Source organism: Oncorhynchus mykiss, chromosome 24, assembly GCF_013265735.2.
Source record: "Oncorhynchus mykiss isolate Arlee chromosome 24, USDA_OmykA_1.1, whole genome shotgun sequence".
NCBI lineage: Eukaryota > Metazoa > Chordata > Actinopteri > Salmoniformes > Salmonidae > Oncorhynchus > Oncorhynchus mykiss.
The window spans coordinates 24,481,494-24,501,357 of NC_048588.1; the positions used below are offsets into that span (position 1 = coordinate 24,481,494).

The following is a 19,864-nucleotide window of genomic DNA, read 5'->3' on the forward strand; positions in this document are numbered from 1 at the left end:
TGACAGGAAGAACAATGATTCCAAGCACCACCCTCCTTTGAAGCTTCCTGTTATTCAAACTCAATCAGCATGACAGAGTGATCTCCAGCCTTGTCCTCGTCAACACTCACACCTGTGTTAACGAGAGAATCATTGATATGTCAGCTGGTCTTTTTGTGGCAGGGCTGAAATGCAGTGGAAATGTTTTTGGGGAGTCAGTTCATTTGCATGGCAAATAGGGACTTTACAATTAATTGCAATTCCTCTGATCACTCTTCATAACATTCTGGAGTATATGCAAATTGCCATCATACAAACTGAGGCAGCAGACTGTGAAAATTAATATTTGTGTCATTCTCAAAGCTTTTGGCCACGACTGTACAGTTGGAGAAGTAGCGTCCAGAGAGGGGCTCCAGGTTGGTCTGACACCCCTGAAAAAGAAAAAGGAGAGCGGCACACTCTAGGAGGTCAGATGCAATAATTTAATAACCTAATAACCAATGTTTCAACAGACAAGCTGTCTTCATTCATCCAGGTCAGTCAGACACCCCAACATAGTGTTCTTGAAGAACAACATGGAGATGACCTTCAACAGCATTAACAATACAGTGTCTGCATAACGGCCCAGCTCAGGTTAGATTAAACCCAGGAGAAAAAAAAACACAAGCACTAGAGTTGAGTTATCCATTCATAAAACATATATTTAAAAAAAAATCTATATTAGTCATTTAGACGCTCTTTTCCAGACCGACTTACATTAGTGTATTAATCTTAAGATAGCTAGGTGAGACAACATATCGTTGTGGGATTTATTTAAGATACTCTTTAAAGAGGTAGGTTTTCAGACGTTGTCGGAAGATGGTCAGGGACTACACTGTCCTGATATTAGGGGGAAACTTGTTCCACCATTGGGGTGGGTGCCAGAACAGAGGAGAGCTTGGACTGGATCATTAGGCATTTTAATCTACTTTACATTCAACCAAGGTAGAACTAACTTGAAAACTGCAGATACCATTACATTCAAAAGCTTTATAAACCTGACTTAGCAGCACTGACCAGGGTGGAGGCTGAAGTAGGTAACATTTGTGTCCTCCAGTCTCTTGGCCAGTTCATGGGTGAAGAGAACATTACACAGCTTGCTGTTGCTGTAGATGTTAAAGACATCCATGGCAGACTTGCCTACTCCCTAAGTGCTCGAGCAGTTGAAATACATTTTGCCAAAATTATGACCCAGGGACGCCACATTAACCACTCGACTCGGACTGCACTCCTTCAGACTGTCCTGAAGCAGGTTGGTCAACAGGAAATGACCGGTGGTTAACACCAAACATCATCCCCAAGCAGTCTTCTGTGTTGCCCTGAATGTAAATACCTGAGAGGAAACGAGACATCATTCATCCGTAATCACTTCTATGGGTTGATGGGAGTTCAGGGTGCATCTCAATAGTCTTAAGTAGCTTCATCTCCTCACAGCCTTTCTTTCATCCTGTAATGATGCAAAGGAACCGGACAGGTGTATTGCTTTCACCTGCCATTTCAGCACAAATAAAGAAGGGTAGAGGGAAGAGAGAAAAGTTTAGAATTATCGAGATACACCCAGAAAAAGAGTGATCCAACAATACCTCCTCAATCCTCCTTCACCTCTCAATCTGGGTCCAGTCTCAAGACGATTTCATCAAAGGAGCGAACAGACTTGACTCCCCAGGTCCAGCTGCATGAATACCACCTCATTGTTCCCACTCTCCTACAGGACACAGGCATTTCTTTGTTACTCTGTCCCAATTTAATTGAACAATTGATGCCGAACCATTCATAGATTTATCATTTTCCAAAACGCCTCTTTTCACTTCGACTTATGACTGCCACCGCACGAGGGTTGTGATGTAATAAAATGTGCTAATGTGAAGAAAGTCAGATTGTTGAACATCCCATTCTCTTGATGTCAGCGAGAGCGGTCTCAGCTCTCCGCTTGCTGTGGCTGGCCAGGATGACCCTGCCACCTCTCCTGGGCAGATTTAGCACGTGTTACTTCCTGGAGAATTAGTATTTATAGGATCAATGCAATGTAGGGGAGATCGGAGGCAAATGTAAAAATATATATTTTACTATATATATATATATATATATATATATATATATATATATATATAGACCACTTGAACTATGCCAGTCATTTTTTTTTACATCAGTCTCCTAATACTGACTTTAATCCACAGTCTGGACGTTACATTTGCCCCCAGTGCCAGGGTCAAATGTAACACCTAAAAAATAAACCAAATAAATTCAACTTCAAATACTTCTGTTTGAATTATCACATTATCATAGACATATGTAATGATTTTGCTATCAAATTATGTCTAAGTAACCAACCAATATTTACAGTAACAGCCATTTGTGAATGGCCATTCAGTTCCTCTCAAAACATCTGAATAGTCTGATAGTGCCCAAATGATATCTGTTGACAACTTATTTGGCAATCTACAGGACCCCAAGGATATTTAATGTTAGTTTTGTATAATTCATAAAAATCTTAAGTTAAAATCACTTTTTTTTTTTCATCATTTGGCTTAGGTTCATTTTAACACTTTGTTACAATTTCCCCCAACCCAGCAGCCATGACACAAAACCTCATGTGCCTAGCAAGAGACAACAATGTCAATGTTTAACTAACAGATAGTGATGAAAATGCTGCTAGCTCGAGTTCTTGGACATTAAGGCTCAGACAGTACAAGAAAATACAGTGCAATATTTGTCTGAAACTCTTCAACCAGGAAGATAACCTAAATGGGCATGTACTGTACTCTAACTTGTTTCTGTTTGGAGAAGTTCTAATTGTTACAAACACCCCCTGTTACAATTGCCCCCAGTCTCCCCTACAACCTGCAGCAGAGTGTTCGTTGAGTTTTACAACCAGGGAAATCCCCAATGAAATAATATACAAAGACAAACGAATTTAAGAATGCTATATACATGAAATTATGTACAGACAAAGAAAAGTACATCTACTCTACATTATTACATAACAGTGCCATGAACTTTCCTCCTGTGTCAATGTGGGGAAATACAGGAAGCATTGACAAAAACAGTCATATAGGCCACCAATACCACTCCAGCCACAAGAACAAAGGCAGCCATTGAGCTTTCAGATCCTGTGTAGCACTCAGTAAAGAGAACCCATAGCACACACTGCGCCCTCTGGAATTCCTTACCATAAAGTTATTCTCATGGTCTAGAATTCCTTAATCTACTTTACATTCAACCAAGGTAGAACTAACTTGAAAACTGCAGATACCATTACATTCAAAAGCTTTATAAACCTGACTTAGCAGCACTGACCAGGGTGGAGGCTGAAGTAGGTAACATTTGTGTCCTCCAGTCTCTTGGCCAGTTCATGGGTGAAGAGAACATTACACAGCTTGCTGTTGCTGTAGATGTTAAAGACATCCATGGCAGACTTGCCTACTCCCTAAGTGCTCGAGCAGTTGAAATACATTTTGCCAAAATTATGACCCAGGGACGCCACATTAACCACTCGACTCGGACTGCACTCCTTCAGACTGTCCTGAAGCAGGTTGGTCAACAGGAAATGACCGGTGGTTAACACCAAACATCATCCCCAAGCAGTCTTCTGTGTTGCCCTGAATGTAAATACCTGAGAGGAAACGAGACATCATTCATCCGTAATCACTTCTATGGGTTGATGGGAGTTCAGGGTGCATCTCAATAGTCTTAAGTAGCTTCATCTCCTCACAGCCTTTCTTTCATCCTGTAATGATGCAAAGGAACCGGACAGGTGTATTGCTTTCACCTGCCATTTCAGCACAAATAAAGAAGGGTAGAGGGAAGAGAGAAAAGTTTAGAATTATCGAGATACACCCAGAAAAAGAGTGATCCAACAATACCTCCTCAATCCTCCTTCACCTCTCAATCTGGGTCCAGTCTCAAGACGATTTCATCAAAGGAGCGAACAGACTTGACTCCCCAGGTCCAGCTGCATGAATACCACCTCATTGTTCCCACTCTCCTACAGGACACAGGCATTTCTTTGTTACTCTGTCCCAATTTAATTGAACAATTGATGCCGAACCATTCATAGATTTATCATTTTCCAAAACGCCTCTTTTCACTTCGACTTATGACTGCCACCGCACGAGGGTTGTGATGTAATAAAATGTGCTAATGTGAAGAAAGTCAGATTGTTGAACATCCCATTCTCTTGATGTCAGCGAGAGCGGTCTCAGCTCTCCGCTTGCTGTGGCTGGCCAGGATGACCCTGCCACCTCTCCTGGGCAGATTTAGCACGTGTTACTTCCTGGAGAATTAGTATTTATAGGATCAATGCAATGTAGGGGAGATCGGAGGCAAATGTAAAAATATATATTTTACTATATATATATATATATATAGACCACTTGAACTATGCCAGTCATTTTTTTTTACATCAGTCTCCTAATACTGACTTTAATCCACAGTCTGGACGTTACATTTGCCCCCAGTGCCAGGGTCAAATGTAACACCTAAAAAATAAACCAAATAAATTCAACTTCAAATACTTCTGTTTGAATTATCACATTATCATAGACATATGTAATGATTTTGCTATCAAATTATGTCTAAGTAACCAACCAATATTTACAGTAACAGCCATTTGTGAATGGCCATTCAGTTCCTCTCAAAACATCTGAATAGTCTGATAGTGCCCAAATGATATCTGTTGACAACTTATTTGGCAATCTACAGGACCCCAAGGATATTTAATGTTAGTTTTGTATAATTCATAAAAATCTTAAGTTAAAATCACTTTTTTTTTTTCATCATTTGGCTTAGGTTCATTTTAACACTTTGTTACAATTTCCCCCAACCCAGCAGCCATGACACAAAACCTCATGTGCCTAGCAAGAGACAACAATGTCAATGTTTAACTAACAGATAGTGATGAAAATGCTGCTAGCTCGAGTTCTTGGACATTAAGGCTCAGACAGTACAAGAAAATACAGTGCAATATTTGTCTGAAACTCTTCAACCAGGAAGATAACCTAAATGGGCATGTACTGTACTCTAACTTGTTTCTGTTTGGAGAAGTTCTAATTGTTACAAACACCCCCTGTTACAATTGCCCCCAGTCTCCCCTACAACCTGCAGCAGAGTGTTCGTTGAGTTTTACAACCAGGGAAATCCCCAATGAAATAATATACAAAGACAAACGAATTTAAGAATGCTATATACATGAAATTATGTACAGACAAAGAAAAGTACATCTACTCTACATTATTACATAACAGTGCCATGAACTTTCCTCCTGTGTCAATGTGGGGAAATACAGGAAGCATTGACAAAAACAGTCATATAGGCCACCAATACCACTCCAGCCACAAGAACAAAGGCAGCCATTGAGCTTTCAGATCCTGTGTAGCACTCAGTAAAGAGAACCCATAGCACACACTGCGCCCTCTGGAATTCCTTACCATAAAGTTATTCTCATGGTCTAGAATTCCTTAATCTACTTTACATTCAACCAAGGTAGAACTAACTTGAAAACTGCAGATACCATTACATTCAAAAGCTTTATAAACCTGACTTAGCAGCACTGACCAGGGTGGAGGCTGAAGTAGGTAACATTTGTGTCCTCCAGTCTCTTGGCCAGTTCATGGGTGAAGAGAACATTACACAGCTTGCTGTTGCTGTAGATGTTAAAGACATCCATGGCAGACTTGCCTACTCCCTAAGTGCTCGAGCAGTTGAAATACATTTTGCCAAAATTATGACCCAGGGACGCCACATTAACCACTCGACTCGGACTGCACTCCTTCAGACTGTCCTGAAGCAGGTTGGTCAACAGGAAATGACCGGTGGTTAACACCAAACATCATCCCCAAGCAGTCTTCTGTGTTGCCCTGAATGTAAATACCTGAGAGGAAACGAGACATCATTCATCCGTAATCACTTCTATGGGTTGATGGGAGTTCAGGGTGCATCTCAATAGTCTTAAGTAGCTTCATCTCCTCACAGCCTTTCTTTCATCCTGTAATGATGCAAAGGAACCGGACAGGTGTATTGCTTTCACCTGCCATTTCAGCACAAATAAAGAAGGGTAGAGGGAAGAGAGAAAAGTTTAGAATTATCGAGATACACCCAGAAAAAGAGTGATCCAACAATACCTCCTCAATCCTCCTTCACCTCTCAATCTGGGTCCAGTCTCAAGACGATTTCATCAAAGGAGCGAACAGACTTGACTCCCCAGGTCCAGCTGCATGAATACCACCTCATTGTTCCCACTCTCCTACAGGACACAGGCATTTCTTTGTTACTCTGTCCCAATTTAATTGAACAATTGATGCCGAACCATTCATAGATTTATCATTTTCCAAAACGCCTCTTTTCACTTCGACTTATGACTGCCACCGCACGAGGGTTGTGATGTAATAAAATGTGCTAATGTGAAGAAAGTCAGATTGTTGAACATCCCATTCTCTTGATGTCAGCGAGAGCGGTCTCAGCTCTCCGCTTGCTGTGGCTGGCCAGGATGACCCTGCCACCTCTCCTGGGCAGATTTAGCACGTGTTACTTCCTGGAGAATTAGTATTTATAGGATCAATGCAATGTAGGGGAGATCGGAGGCAAATGTAAAAATATATATTTTACTATATATATATATATATATAGACCACTTGAACTATGCCAGTCATTTTTTTTTACATCAGTCTCCTAATACTGACTTTAATCCACAGTCTGGACGTTACATTTGCCCCCAGTGCCAGGGTCAAATGTAACACCTAAAAAATAAACCAAATAAATTCAACTTCAAATACTTCTGTTTGAATTATCACATTATCATAGACATATGTAATGATTTTGCTATCAAATTATGTCTAAGTAACCAACCAATATTTACAGTAACAGCCATTTGTGAATGGCCATTCAGTTCCTCTCAAAACATCTGAATAGTCTGATAGTGCCCAAATGATATCTGTTGACAACTTATTTGGCAATCTACAGGACCCCAAGGATATTTAATGTTAGTTTTGTATAATTCATAAAAATCTTAAGTTAAAATCACTTTTTTTTTTTCATCATTTGGCTTAGGTTCATTTTAACACTTTGTTACAATTTCCCCCAACCCAGCAGCCATGACACAAAACCTCATGTGCCTAGCAAGAGACAACAATGTCAATGTTTAACTAACAGATAGTGATGAAAATGCTGCTAGCTCGAGTTCTTGGACATTAAGGCTCAGACAGTACAAGAAAATACAGTGCAATATTTGTCTGAAACTCTTCAACCAGGAAGATAACCTAAATGGGCATGTACTGTACTCTAACTTGTTTCTGTTTGGAGAAGTTCTAATTGTTACAAACACCCCCTGTTACAATTGCCCCCAGTCTCCCCTACAACCTGCAGCAGAGTGTTCGTTGAGTTTTACAACCAGGGAAATCCCCAATGAAATAATATACAAAGACAAACGAATTTAAGAATGCTATATACATGAAATTATGTACAGACAAAGAAAAGTACATCTACTCTACATTATTACATAACAGTGCCATGAACTTTCCTCCTGTGTCAATGTGGGGAAATACAGGAAGCATTGACAAAAACAGTCATATAGGCCACCAATACCACTCCAGCCACAAGAACAAAGGCAGCCATTGAGCTTTCAGATCCTGTGTAGCACTCAGTAAAGAGAACCCATAGCACACACTGCGCCCTCTGGAATTCCTTACCATAAAGTTATTCTCATGGTCTAGAATTCCTTAATCTACTTTACATTCAACCAAGGTAGAACTAACTTGAAAACTGCAGATACCATTACATTCAAAAGCTTTATAAACCTGACTTAGCAGCACTGACCAGGGTGGAGGCTGAAGTAGGTAACATTTGTGTCCTCCAGTCTCTTGGCCAGTTCATGGGTGAAGAGAACATTACACAGCTTGCTGTTGCTGTAGATGTTAAAGACATCCATGGCAGACTTGCCTACTCCCTAAGTGCTCGAGCAGTTGAAATACATTTTGCCAAAATTATGACCCAGGGACGCCACATTAACCACTCGACTCGGACTGCACTCCTTCAGACTGTCCTGAAGCAGGTTGGTCAACAGGAAATGACCGGTGGTTAACACCAAACATCATCCCCAAGCAGTCTTCTGTGTTGCCCTGAATGTAAATACCTGAGAGGAAACGAGACATCATTCATCCGTAATCACTTCTATGGGTTGATGGGAGTTCAGGGTGCATCTCAATAGTCTTAAGTAGCTTCATCTCCTCACAGCCTTTCTTTCATCCTGTAATGATGCAAAGGAACCGGACAGGTGTATTGCTTTCACCTGCCATTTCAGCACAAATAAAGAAGGGTAGAGGGAAGAGAGAAAAGTTTAGAATTATCGAGATACACCCAGAAAAAGAGTGATCCAACAATACCTCCTCAATCCTCCTTCACCTCTCAATCTGGGTCCAGTCTCAAGACGATTTCATCAAAGGAGCGAACAGACTTGACTCCCCAGGTCCAGCTGCATGAATACCACCTCATTGTTCCCACTCTCCTACAGGACACAGGCATTTCTTTGTTACTCTGTCCCAATTTAATTGAACAATTGATGCCGAACCATTCATAGATTTATCATTTTCCAAAACGCCTCTTTTCACTTCGACTTATGACTGCCACCGCACGAGGGTTGTGATGTAATAAAATGTGCTAATGTGAAGAAAGTCAGATTGTTGAACATCCCATTCTCTTGATGTCAGCGAGAGCGGTCTCAGCTCTCCGCTTGCTGTGGCTGGCCAGGATGACCCTGCCACCTCTCCTGGGCAGATTTAGCACGTGTTACTTCCTGGAGAATTAGTATTTATAGGATCAATGCAATGTAGGGGAGATCGGAGGCAAATGTAAAAATATATATTTTACTATATATATATATATATATAGACCACTTGAACTATGCCAGTCATTTTTTTTTACATCAGTCTCCTAATACTGACTTTAATCCACAGTCTGGACGTTACATTTGCCCCCAGTGCCAGGGTCAAATGTAACACCTAAAAAATAAACCAAATAAATTCAACTTCAAATACTTCTGTTTGAATTATCACATTATCATAGACATATGTAATGATTTTGCTATCAAATTATGTCTAAGTAACCAACCAATATTTACAGTAACAGCCATTTGTGAATGGCCATTCAGTTCCTCTCAAAACATCTGAATAGTCTGATAGTGCCCAAATGATATCTGTTGACAACTTATTTGGCAATCTACAGGACCCCAAGGATATTTAATGTTAGTTTTGTATAATTCATAAAAATCTTAAGTTAAAATCACTTTTTTTTTTTCATCATTTGGCTTAGGTTCATTTTAACACTTTGTTACAATTTCCCCCAACCCAGCAGCCATGACACAAAACCTCATGTGCCTAGCAAGAGACAACAATGTCAATGTTTAACTAACAGATAGTGATGAAAATGCTGCTAGCTCGAGTTCTTGGACATTAAGGCTCAGACAGTACAAGAAAATACAGTGCAATATTTGTCTGAAACTCTTCAACCAGGAAGATAACCTAAATGGGCATGTACTGTACTCTAACTTGTTTCTGTTTGGAGAAGTTCTAATTGTTACAAACACCCCCTGTTACAATTGCCCCCAGTCTCCCCTACAACCTGCAGCAGAGTGTTCGTTGAGTTTTACAACCAGGGAAATCCCCAATGAAATAATATACAAAGACAAACGAATTTAAGAATGCTATATACATGAAATTATGTACAGACAAAGAAAAGTACATCTACTCTACATTATTACATAACAGTGCCATGAACTTTCCTCCTGTGTCAATGTGGGGAAATACAGGAAGCATTGACAAAAACAGTCATATAGGCCACCAATACCACTCCAGCCACAAGAACAAAGGCAGCCATTGAGCTTTCAGATCCTGTGTAGCACTCAGTAAAGAGAACCCATAGCACACACTGCGCCCTCTGGAATTCCTTACCATAAAGTTATTCTCATGGTCTAGAATTCCTTAATCTACTTTACATTCAACCAAGGTAGAACTAACTTGAAAACTGCAGATACCATTACATTCAAAAGCTTTATAAACCTGACTTAGCAGCACTGACCAGGGTGGAGGCTGAAGTAGGTAACATTTGTGTCCTCCAGTCTCTTGGCCAGTTCATGGGTGAAGAGAACATTACACAGCTTGCTGTTGCTGTAGATGTTAAAGACATCCATGGCAGACTTGCCTACTCCCTAAGTGCTCGAGCAGTTGAAATACATTTTGCCAAAATTATGACCCAGGGACGCCACATTAACCACTCGACTCGGACTGCACTCCTTCAGACTGTCCTGAAGCAGGTTGGTCAACAGGAAATGACCGGTGGTTAACACCAAACATCATCCCCAAGCAGTCTTCTGTGTTGCCCTGAATGTAAATACCTGAGAGGAAACGAGACATCATTCATCCGTAATCACTTCTATGGGTTGATGGGAGTTCAGGGTGCATCTCAATAGTCTTAAGTAGCTTCATCTCCTCACAGCCTTTCTTTCATCCTGTAATGATGCAAAGGAACCGGACAGGTGTATTGCTTTCACCTGCCATTTCAGCACAAATAAAGAAGGGTAGAGGGAAGAGAGAAAAGTTTAGAATTATCGAGATACACCCAGAAAAAGAGTGATCCAACAATACCTCCTCAATCCTCCTTCACCTCTCAATCTGGGTCCAGTCTCAAGACGATTTCATCAAAGGAGCGAACAGACTTGACTCCCCAGGTCCAGCTGCATGAATACCACCTCATTGTTCCCACTCTCCTACAGGACACAGGCATTTCTTTGTTACTCTGTCCCAATTTAATTGAACAATTGATGCCGAACCATTCATAGATTTATCATTTTCCAAAACGCCTCTTTTCACTTCGACTTATGACTGCCACCGCACGAGGGTTGTGATGTAATAAAATGTGCTAATGTGAAGAAAGTCAGATTGTTGAACATCCCATTCTCTTGATGTCAGCGAGAGCGGTCTCAGCTCTCCGCTTGCTGTGGCTGGCCAGGATGACCCTGCCACCTCTCCTGGGCAGATTTAGCACGTGTTACTTCCTGGAGAATTAGTATTTATAGGATCAATGCAATGTAGGGGAGATCGGAGGCAAATGTAAAAATATATATTTTACTATATATATATATATATATAGACCACTTGAACTATGCCAGTCATTTTTTTTTACATCAGTCTCCTAATACTGACTTTAATCCACAGTCTGGACGTTACATTTGCCCCCAGTGCCAGGGTCAAATGTAACACCTAAAAAATAAACCAAATAAATTCAACTTCAAATACTTCTGTTTGAATTATCACATTATCATAGACATATGTAATGATTTTGCTATCAAATTATGTCTAAGTAACCAACCAATATTTACAGTAACAGCCATTTGTGAATGGCCATTCAGTTCCTCTCAAAACATCTGAATAGTCTGATAGTGCCCAAATGATATCTGTTGACAACTTATTTGGCAATCTACAGGACCCCAAGGATATTTAATGTTAGTTTTGTATAATTCATAAAAATCTTAAGTTAAAATCACTTTTTTTTTTTCATAATTTGGCTTAGGTTCATTTTAACACTTTGTTACAATTTCCCCCAACCCAGCAGCCATGACACAAAACCTCATGTGCCTAGCAAGAGACAACAATGTCAATGTTTAACTAACAGATAGTGATGAAAATGCTGCTAGCTCGAGTTCTTGGACATTAAGGCTCAGACAGTACAAGAAAATACAGTGCAATATTTGTCTGAAACTCTTCAACCAGGAAGATAACCTAAATGGGCATGTACTGTACTCTAACTTGTTTCTGTTTGGAGAAGTTCTAATTGTTACAAACACCCCCTGTTACAATTGCCCCCAGTCTCCCCTACAACCTGCAGCAGAGTGTTCGTTGAGTTTTACAACCAGGGAAATCCCCAATGAAATAATATACAAAGACAAACGAATTTAAGAATGCTATATACATGAAATTATGTACAGACAAAGAAAAGTACATCTACTCTACATTATTACATAACAGTGCCATGAACTTTCCTCCTGTGTCAATGTGGGGAAATACAGGAAGCATTGACAAAAACAGTCATATAGGCCACCAATACCACTCCAGCCACAAGAACAAAGGCAGCCATTGAGCTTTCAGATCCTGTGTAGCACTCAGTAAAGAGAACCCATAGCACACACTGCGCCCTCTGGAATTCCTTACCATAAAGTTATTCTCATGGTCTAGAATTCCTTAATCTACTTTACATTCAACCAAGGTAGAACTAACTTGAAAACTGCAGATACCATTACATTCAAAAGCTTTATAAACCTGACTTAGCAGCACTGACCAGGGTGGAGGCTGAAGTAGGTAACATTTGTGTCCTCCAGTCTCTTGGCCAGTTCATGGGTGAAGAGAACATTACACAGCTTGCTGTTGCTGTAGATGTTAAAGACATCCATGGCAGACTTGCCTACTCCCTAAGTGCTCGAGCAGTTGAAATACATTTTGCCAAAATTATGACCCAGGGACGCCACATTAACCACTCGACTCGGACTGCACTCCTTCAGACTGTCCTGAAGCAGGTTGGTCAACAGGAAATGACCGGTGGTTAACACCAAACATCATCCCCAAGCAGTCTTCTGTGTTGCCCTGAATGTAAATACCTGAGAGGAAACGAGACATCATTCATCCGTAATCACTTCTATGGGTTGATGGGAGTTCAGGGTGCATCTCAATAGTCTTAAGTAGCTTCATCTCCTCACAGCCTTTCTTTCATCCTGTAATGATGCAAAGGAACCGGACAGGTGTATTGCTTTCACCTGCCATTTCAGCACAAATAAAGAAGGGTAGAGGGAAGAGAGAAAAGTTTAGAATTATCGAGATACACCCAGAAAAAGAGTGATCCAACAATACCTCCTCAATCCTCCTTCACCTCTCAATCTGGGTCCAGTCTCAAGACGATTTCATCAAAGGAGCGAACAGACTTGACTCCCCAGGTCCAGCTGCATGAATACCACCTCATTGTTCCCACTCTCCTACAGGACACAGGCATTTCTTTGTTACTCTGTCCCAATTTAATTGAACAATTGATGCCGAACCATTCATAGATTTATCATTTTCCAAAACGCCTCTTTTCACTTCGACTTATGACTGCCACCGCACGAGGGTTGTGATGTAATAAAATGTGCTAATGTGAAGAAAGTCAGATTGTTGAACATCCCATTCTCTTGATGTCAGCGAGAGCGGTCTCAGCTCTCCGCTTGCTGTGGCTGGCCAGGATGACCCTGCCACCTCTCCTGGGCAGATTTAGCACGTGTTACTTCCTGGAGAATTAGTATTTATAGGATCAATGCAATGTAGGGGAGATCGGAGGCAAATGTAAAAATATATATTTTACTATATATATATATATATATAGACCACTTGAACTATGCCAGTCATTTTTTTTTACATCAGTCTCCTAATACTGACTTTAATCCACAGTCTGGACGTTACATTTGCCCCCAGTGCCAGGGTCAAATGTAACACCTAAAAAATAAACCAAATAAATTCAACTTCAAATACTTCTGTTTGAATTATCACATTATCATAGACATATGTAATGATTTTGCTATCAAATTATGTCTAAGTAACCAACCAATATTTACAGTAACAGCCATTTGTGAATGGCCATTCAGTTCCTCTCAAAACATCTGAATAGTCTGATAGTGCCCAAATGATATCTGTTGACAACTTATTTGGCAATCTACAGGACCCCAAGGATATTTAATGTTAGTTTTGTATAATTCATAAAAATCTTAAGTTAAAATCACTTTTTTTTTTTCATCATTTGGCTTAGGTTCATTTTAACACTTTGTTACAATTTCCCCCAACCCAGCAGCCATGACACAAAACCTCATGTGCCTAGCAAGAGACAACAATGTCAATGTTTAACTAACAGATAGTGATGAAAATGCTGCTAGCTCGAGTTCTTGGACATTAAGGCTCAGACAGTACAAGAAAATACAGTGCAATATTTGTCTGAAACTCTTCAACCAGGAAGATAACCTAAATGGGCATGTACTGTACTCTAACTTGTTTCTGTTTGGAGAAGTTCTAATTGTTACAAACACCCCCTGTTACAATTGCCCCCAGTCTCCCCTACAACCTGCAGCAGAGTGTTCGTTGAGTTTTACAACCAGGGAAATCCCCAATGAAATAATATACAAAGACAAACGAATTTAAGAATGCTATATACATGAAATTATGTACAGACAAAGAAAAGTACATCTACTCTACATTATTACATAACAGTGCCATGAACTTTCCTCCTGTGTCAATGTGGGGAAATACAGGAAGCATTGACAAAAACAGTCATATAGGCCACCAATACCACTCCAGCCACAAGAACAAAGGCAGCCATTGAGCTTTCAGATCCTGTGTAGCACTCAGTAAAGAGAACCCATAGCACACACTGCGCCCTCTGGAATTCCTTACCATAAAGTTATTCTCATGGTCTAGAATTCCTTACCGTAAAGTTAATCTCATGGTCTAAAAATTCCTTACCGTAAAGTTATTCTCATGGTCTAAAAATTCCTTACCGTAAAGTTATTCTCATGGTCTAGAATTCCTTACCGTAAAGTTATTCTCATGGTCTACAATTCCTTACCGTAAAGTTATTCTCATGGTCTACAATTCCATACCGTAAAGATATTCTCATGGTCTACAATTCCTTACCGTAAAGTTATTCTCATGGTCTACAACTCCTTACTGTAAAGTTATTCTCATGGTGTAGAATTCCTTACCATAAAGTTATTGTCTCAGCCTCCAGTATTTATGCTGCAGTAGTTTATGTGTCGGGGGGCTAGGGTCAGTTTGTTATATCTGGAGTACTTCTCCTGTCCTAGTCGGTGTCCTGTGTGAATTTAAGTGTGCTCTCTCTAATTCTCTCTTTCTCTCGGAGGACCTGAGCCCTAGGACCATGCCTCAGGACTACCTGACATGATGACTCCTTGCTGTCCCCAGTCCACCTGGCCGTGCTGCTGCTCCAGTTTCAACTGTTCTGCCTTATTATTATTGGACCATGCTGGTCATTTATGAACATTTGAACATCTTGGCCATGTTCTGTTATAATCTCCACCCGGCACAGCCAGAAGAGGACTGGCCACCCCACATAGCCTGGTTCCTCTCTAGGTTTCTTCCTAGGTTTTGGCCTTTCTAGGGAGTTTTTCCTAGCCACCGTGCTTCTACACCTGCATTGCTTGCTGTTTGGGGTTTTAGGCTGGGTTTCTGTACAGCACTTTGAGATATCAGCTGATGTACAAAGGGCTATATAAATACATTTGATTTGATTTATTCTCATGGTTACTCTGCAGCGCAAAGAGCTCTACTTTCTGTTGAGTAGTGGGAAAGCTTAAACCACACCCCATTGGACAGCACAGGGCATTTTAGCTTTTCTTCTTATTTGCTTTGTTTGGATTCTTCTACTGAAGCTTTCATGCTCATCTCTCTCTCTCTCTGTAGGGCAGGCATGAGTGCCATCTTTAAATTCTAATTCAGCTGATAAATGGTTAGGAGGATACTTAGGCAAAAGCTATGAATAGTAGTTGGAGCCATCAAAAAACAAACAATCAAGACAAACATTCTTAACATTTTAGGCTTATTTACTGTTTTGTAAGAAATATAAATAACGTCTCTAATTAAATGTCCCATAAATCAATGTTAGGTAAGAAAAAGCAAGCGCTTCATCCATATATTTCTATTCATGTACATTTTATAAAGCAAAACTGAAAGAATGACAGATTTGTTTTGGAAGAACACAGCATATTGGTTAGTAGGTTGAAGCCCAGTTAAAACTGGAGATTCACAGTGGTTTTCTTAAGAGGATAGGCCACTCAGACTCTCACTGACTTCCCATAGCTTCTTGGCCACCGCGTTGTCTCTGGCCTTAGCATAGAGGTTCCTGACTGTACAGTTAGAAAAGTAGCATCCAGAGAGGGGCTCCAGGCCCTCCTGCAGGGCACAGTGTAGGGTGGTCTGAGACCCCGCCACAGTGTCCTTGAAGAAGAACATGAGGAAAGGCTTCATCAGAATCATGAACACCTTGCTGACATTGCGAAACAGTTCAGAGTTGATGGCTCCTGAAAAACAAAATAAACCCACGTTTATATTGGTTAAAACTTGCAAACCAATAAATGTACTATTATTCAGACACATGGGGATCAGAGTAGTCTGTTGGGAGTAGCTATAGGAGGATGGGCTCTTTGTAATGGCTGGAATGGAATAAATGAAACAGAGCCAATCATGTGATTTCCATATGCTTGATGTGTTTGACACCATTCCACTCCAGTCATTACAATGAGCCCATCCTCCTATATCGCCACCCACCATCCACAAGGCGGGGGATGCTTAAAAATACTGCATTTCAACTAATCAATACAAGACAAGTCCTTCTAACCCATACTTGGGCACAATGAAGATTTTATACATAACTGGGATATAGTGCACTCACCTGGGTGAAGGGTGTAGCAGGTAACATTTGTGCCCTGCAGTCTCTTGGCCAGCTCATGCGTGAAGAGAACATTACACAGCTTGCTGTTGGCGTAGATGTTGAAAACATCTGTGGCAGAATTTCCAACTCCTAACTCCTTGTGAGTGCTCAAACAGTTGAAGTCGATGGTGCCGAAGTTATGACCGATGGATGACACGTTGACCACTCGACTCGGACCACACTCCTTCATACGGTCTAACAGCAGGTTGGTCAACAGGAAGGGACCGATGTGGTTGACACTAAACATCATCCCCAAGCCGTCATCTGTGGTGCCTGGCATGTAAATACCTGAAACAAAGGGGAAGTAACTTATTTCCATTTTGGCTTCATGAAATACTACAAAACATGTTTTACTCGGATTGATACCAGCTGCCTCACTTCCAAAATGTCTACACTGGTGTCAGGATATTACGTGGGTAATATTGGATGGGTATTACCATGTGCCATGGTTGGTGGGCTTGGTTAGTTGAGACAGCAGTCCAGCGAGCTCTTTTGGCTGGAGCATAATTTGTAGCCTACAACACCTTGGCTGCATGTTCAATCGCTATGAAATGTTCCAGCTCTTTGAAATGTTCCAGCTCTATGAAATGTTCCAGCTCTGTACACAGGCTCTTGTGACACCTCACTAAGAACTAACTTCAAGTCCATCTGGAAAAGGCTGTCTGTACCAGTAGTGGTCAGTGCCATTTAAGATGAGGGAGGATTATTTATTTTTTCCCATGAGCATGGCCTTATTTCTATTACAGTATATTGGATGACTCTCATTCATATTCCATTCACCCAGTTCAATGTAACAGCGATAGGTTTAGGAACCTACATGACACTAACATTTTCCCTATACCCATGAGGTTGCTACAACCTAGCCTATGACAGACAGACACATGGACAGACAGTGACACATTCAATACCGCATTGCACACTCTTGCCTGCATCCAGCTGATCTAGGGTGTAATCATTAGTCCAGTTGCAACGAGAGTTTCTATTGGACAAATTCAGGTATGTTTATCCCAGTTTAAATAAATACAAAATTCCAAGCCGCTACACACAGTTTACATCGTTGTCACCATATTTGCTAAAGTAACGTCATAGACAGCAGCATAGCTAATATAACTAATGTGTTTGTAAACCCCTACAATCATACAGTAACGTTACAGTACACAGTCAGTGAGCAGTTACACCGTTGGGCCCCGGTGGCAGTAAATTTGTAAATCCAGAAGTTGACCTTGACTTGGAAGAGTTCCAGTGTTGTGTTGGATAGTCATAGCCAGCAAGCTAACATAGCATCCCTCTGTTTGAGCATGGTGTTTGAGTAGGCTAAACTAATTAGCTTTAATTTGCTAGCTAAGTGACATTGGGAAAAAATGACTCTTGCTTCTCCTTCAATTTGGAATAAATTAATTTGTTCAAAACTGTTCAACTATTGTCTTTCTCTTTGAGTAAACTACTCACCACACTGTGTGCACTGCAGTGCTAGCTAGCTGTAGTTTATGCTTTCAGTACTAGATTAATTATCTAATCCTTTGATTGGGTGAACAACAGTTCATTCTGCAAGAGCTCTGGTAGGTTGGATAATGTCCTCCGGCATTTGTCATAATTACTGTGAAAGTCTATGGAAAGGGGTGAGAACCATGAGCCTCCTAGGTTTTATATTGAAGTCAATGTACCCAGAGGACAGAAGCTAGCTGTACTCCAGCTACAACATGGTGCTGCCCTACAGAGTGCTGTGGAGGCTACTGTAGACCTTATTTGCAAAATAGTGTTTTAATCAATTATTAGGTGAGATGTGATTATATTTAGTATAGTTTTATCTAAAAATGATAACTTTTTAAATGTTTAAAAATATATTTTTATGAAATACACTGAGGATGGTCCTCCACTGGTCTGTACAAGACTAAATACAATGTCATTAAGTCTCGTACAAGGTTGCGTGTATTGAAAGAGGGCCGTAGCGCTGCGAGAAACCACCACTGCAAGCCACACCTGCATTGTTGATGAGCAGGTCAAGTCTGGGCTCAGTCTTTAGGAAGGTTTCAGCAAAGGAGCGAACAGACTTCAGACTCCCCAGATCCAGCTGCATGAACACCACCTCATTGCTCCCGCTCTCCTATAGAACACATTTCTATGTTACAGTACTATTTTCATACACAAATTATAATAGAGAAATCCTAAAACCGCCGCAGAAAAAAAAGACTAGCCATACACTACTGGCCATTATAGGGGCTAAACTGGTCAAAGAGTTTTCAATCTCCTCTCACCCTCTTGATGTCAGCGAGCGCGGCCTCAGCTCTCCGTTTGCTGCGGCAGGCCAGGATGACTCTGGCACCTCTTCTGGCCAGATCTAGCGCTGTCATCTTCCCTATGCCTGTGTTACTTCCTGGAGAAAGTGGGCATAAAAAAGTATTAAAGAAAAATCTTATATGGGAAGGTGAATAATAAAAGTTTATGATATTACTTTTACATTTATGCAGGTGGGAAGATTTTTTTAAAAAACATGCTTTTTTCATCTTTGGTCTTGATTATCCAACATTGATTAATAAAATAGGAATGGAAATCACTGGAAAAGGACTTACCAGTTACGATGACAGTTTTCCCATGCAGTTTTGCTTTACTTGTGCATCTCTTTCCTTTAACCACAACACTGTGATAAATATATGCAATACCAACTACCAAACCGACAAGCAAATAGGTATACATCCTTCTCTCTCCTGTGTGAAAACACCTTTGCTTTCAAGAGTGTAGACAAGCTCATTTTAACTCATTGGAGAGCTGCTGTGAAAATATAAACATACCCTTATCAGCTTCACAGTGGATTCAGTTTGTTTATCTGGTGATTGCGCAACTGGACAAACCGGAGTCGCTCTCTCAGGGCACGGCCATGGAAGATAAAAACAGTCAAATCCGAGCAAAAGGGTTTTACCCTTAGACATACATACACTGCATGACGAAAAGTACACTATATACACAGAAGTATGTGGGCACCCCTTCAAATTAGTGGATTTGCTTATTTCAGCCAAACCAGTTACTGACAGACGTATGCAATCGAGCACACAGCCATGCAATCTCCATAGAGAAACATGAGCAATAGAATGGCCTTGCTGAAGAGCTCAGTGACTTTCACCGTGGCACCGTCATAGGATGCCACCTTTCCAATAAGCTTCCGCAATCGATGGTCCAGTTTTGTGAGCTTATGGGGGGGGGGGGGGGGGGGGGCTAACACTTCACGGCTGAGCCATAGTTGCTCCTAGACTTTTCCATTTCACAATATCAGCACTTAGTTGACCGGGGTAGCTCTAGCAGGGCAGAAATTTGACTAACTGAGCTCTTCAGTAAGGCCACTCTACTG

The 19,864-nt window shown here is 40.8% G+C and overlaps 1 protein-coding gene and 1 long non-coding RNA gene across 9 annotated transcripts; both read right to left on the reverse strand.

Moving 5' to 3' along the window:
- Positions 1-323: 323 nt before the first annotated feature.
- Positions 324-13,310, reverse strand: LOC118944101. 7 transcript variants are annotated; one of them, XR_005039415.1, is made up of 7 exons: positions 12,925-13,310; positions 12,656-12,811; positions 10,400-10,771; positions 8,144-8,515; positions 5,888-6,259; positions 3,632-4,003; positions 324-1,723 (listed from the first exon to the last, which is right to left on the reverse strand). It is a non-coding gene; the product is annotated as an uncharacterized LOC118944101 (long non-coding RNA). The 7 variants fall into 7 exon arrangements; XR_005039414.1 differs by having other exon boundaries at positions 10,400-10,555; positions 10,669-10,771; positions 12,656-13,310; XR_005039413.1 differs by having other exon boundaries at positions 8,144-8,299; positions 8,413-8,515; positions 12,656-13,310.
- Positions 13,311-15,616: 2,306 nt separating this feature from the next.
- On the reverse strand, positions 15,617-19,710 carry dhrs13b.1 (dehydrogenase/reductase (SDR family) member 13b.1). Of its 2 annotated transcripts, none has more exons than XM_021582861.2 (5): positions 19,311-19,710; positions 18,777-18,895; positions 18,502-18,625; positions 16,483-16,809; positions 15,617-16,111 (listed from the first exon to the last, which is right to left on the reverse strand). In XM_021582861.2, exons 2-5 carry the CDS (start codon positions 18,870-18,872, stop codon positions 15,849-15,851), a joined length of 810 nt encoding a protein of 269 aa, XP_021438536.2. In that variant the 5' UTR covers positions 18,873-18,895; positions 19,311-19,710; the 3' UTR covers positions 15,617-15,848. The 2 variants fall into 2 exon arrangements, with proteins under 2 accessions (XP_021438536.2, XP_021438534.2); XM_021582859.2 differs by lacking the exon at positions 19,311-19,710 and adding an exon at positions 19,092-19,304.
- Between the last annotated feature and the right edge of the window lie 154 nt (positions 19,711-19,864).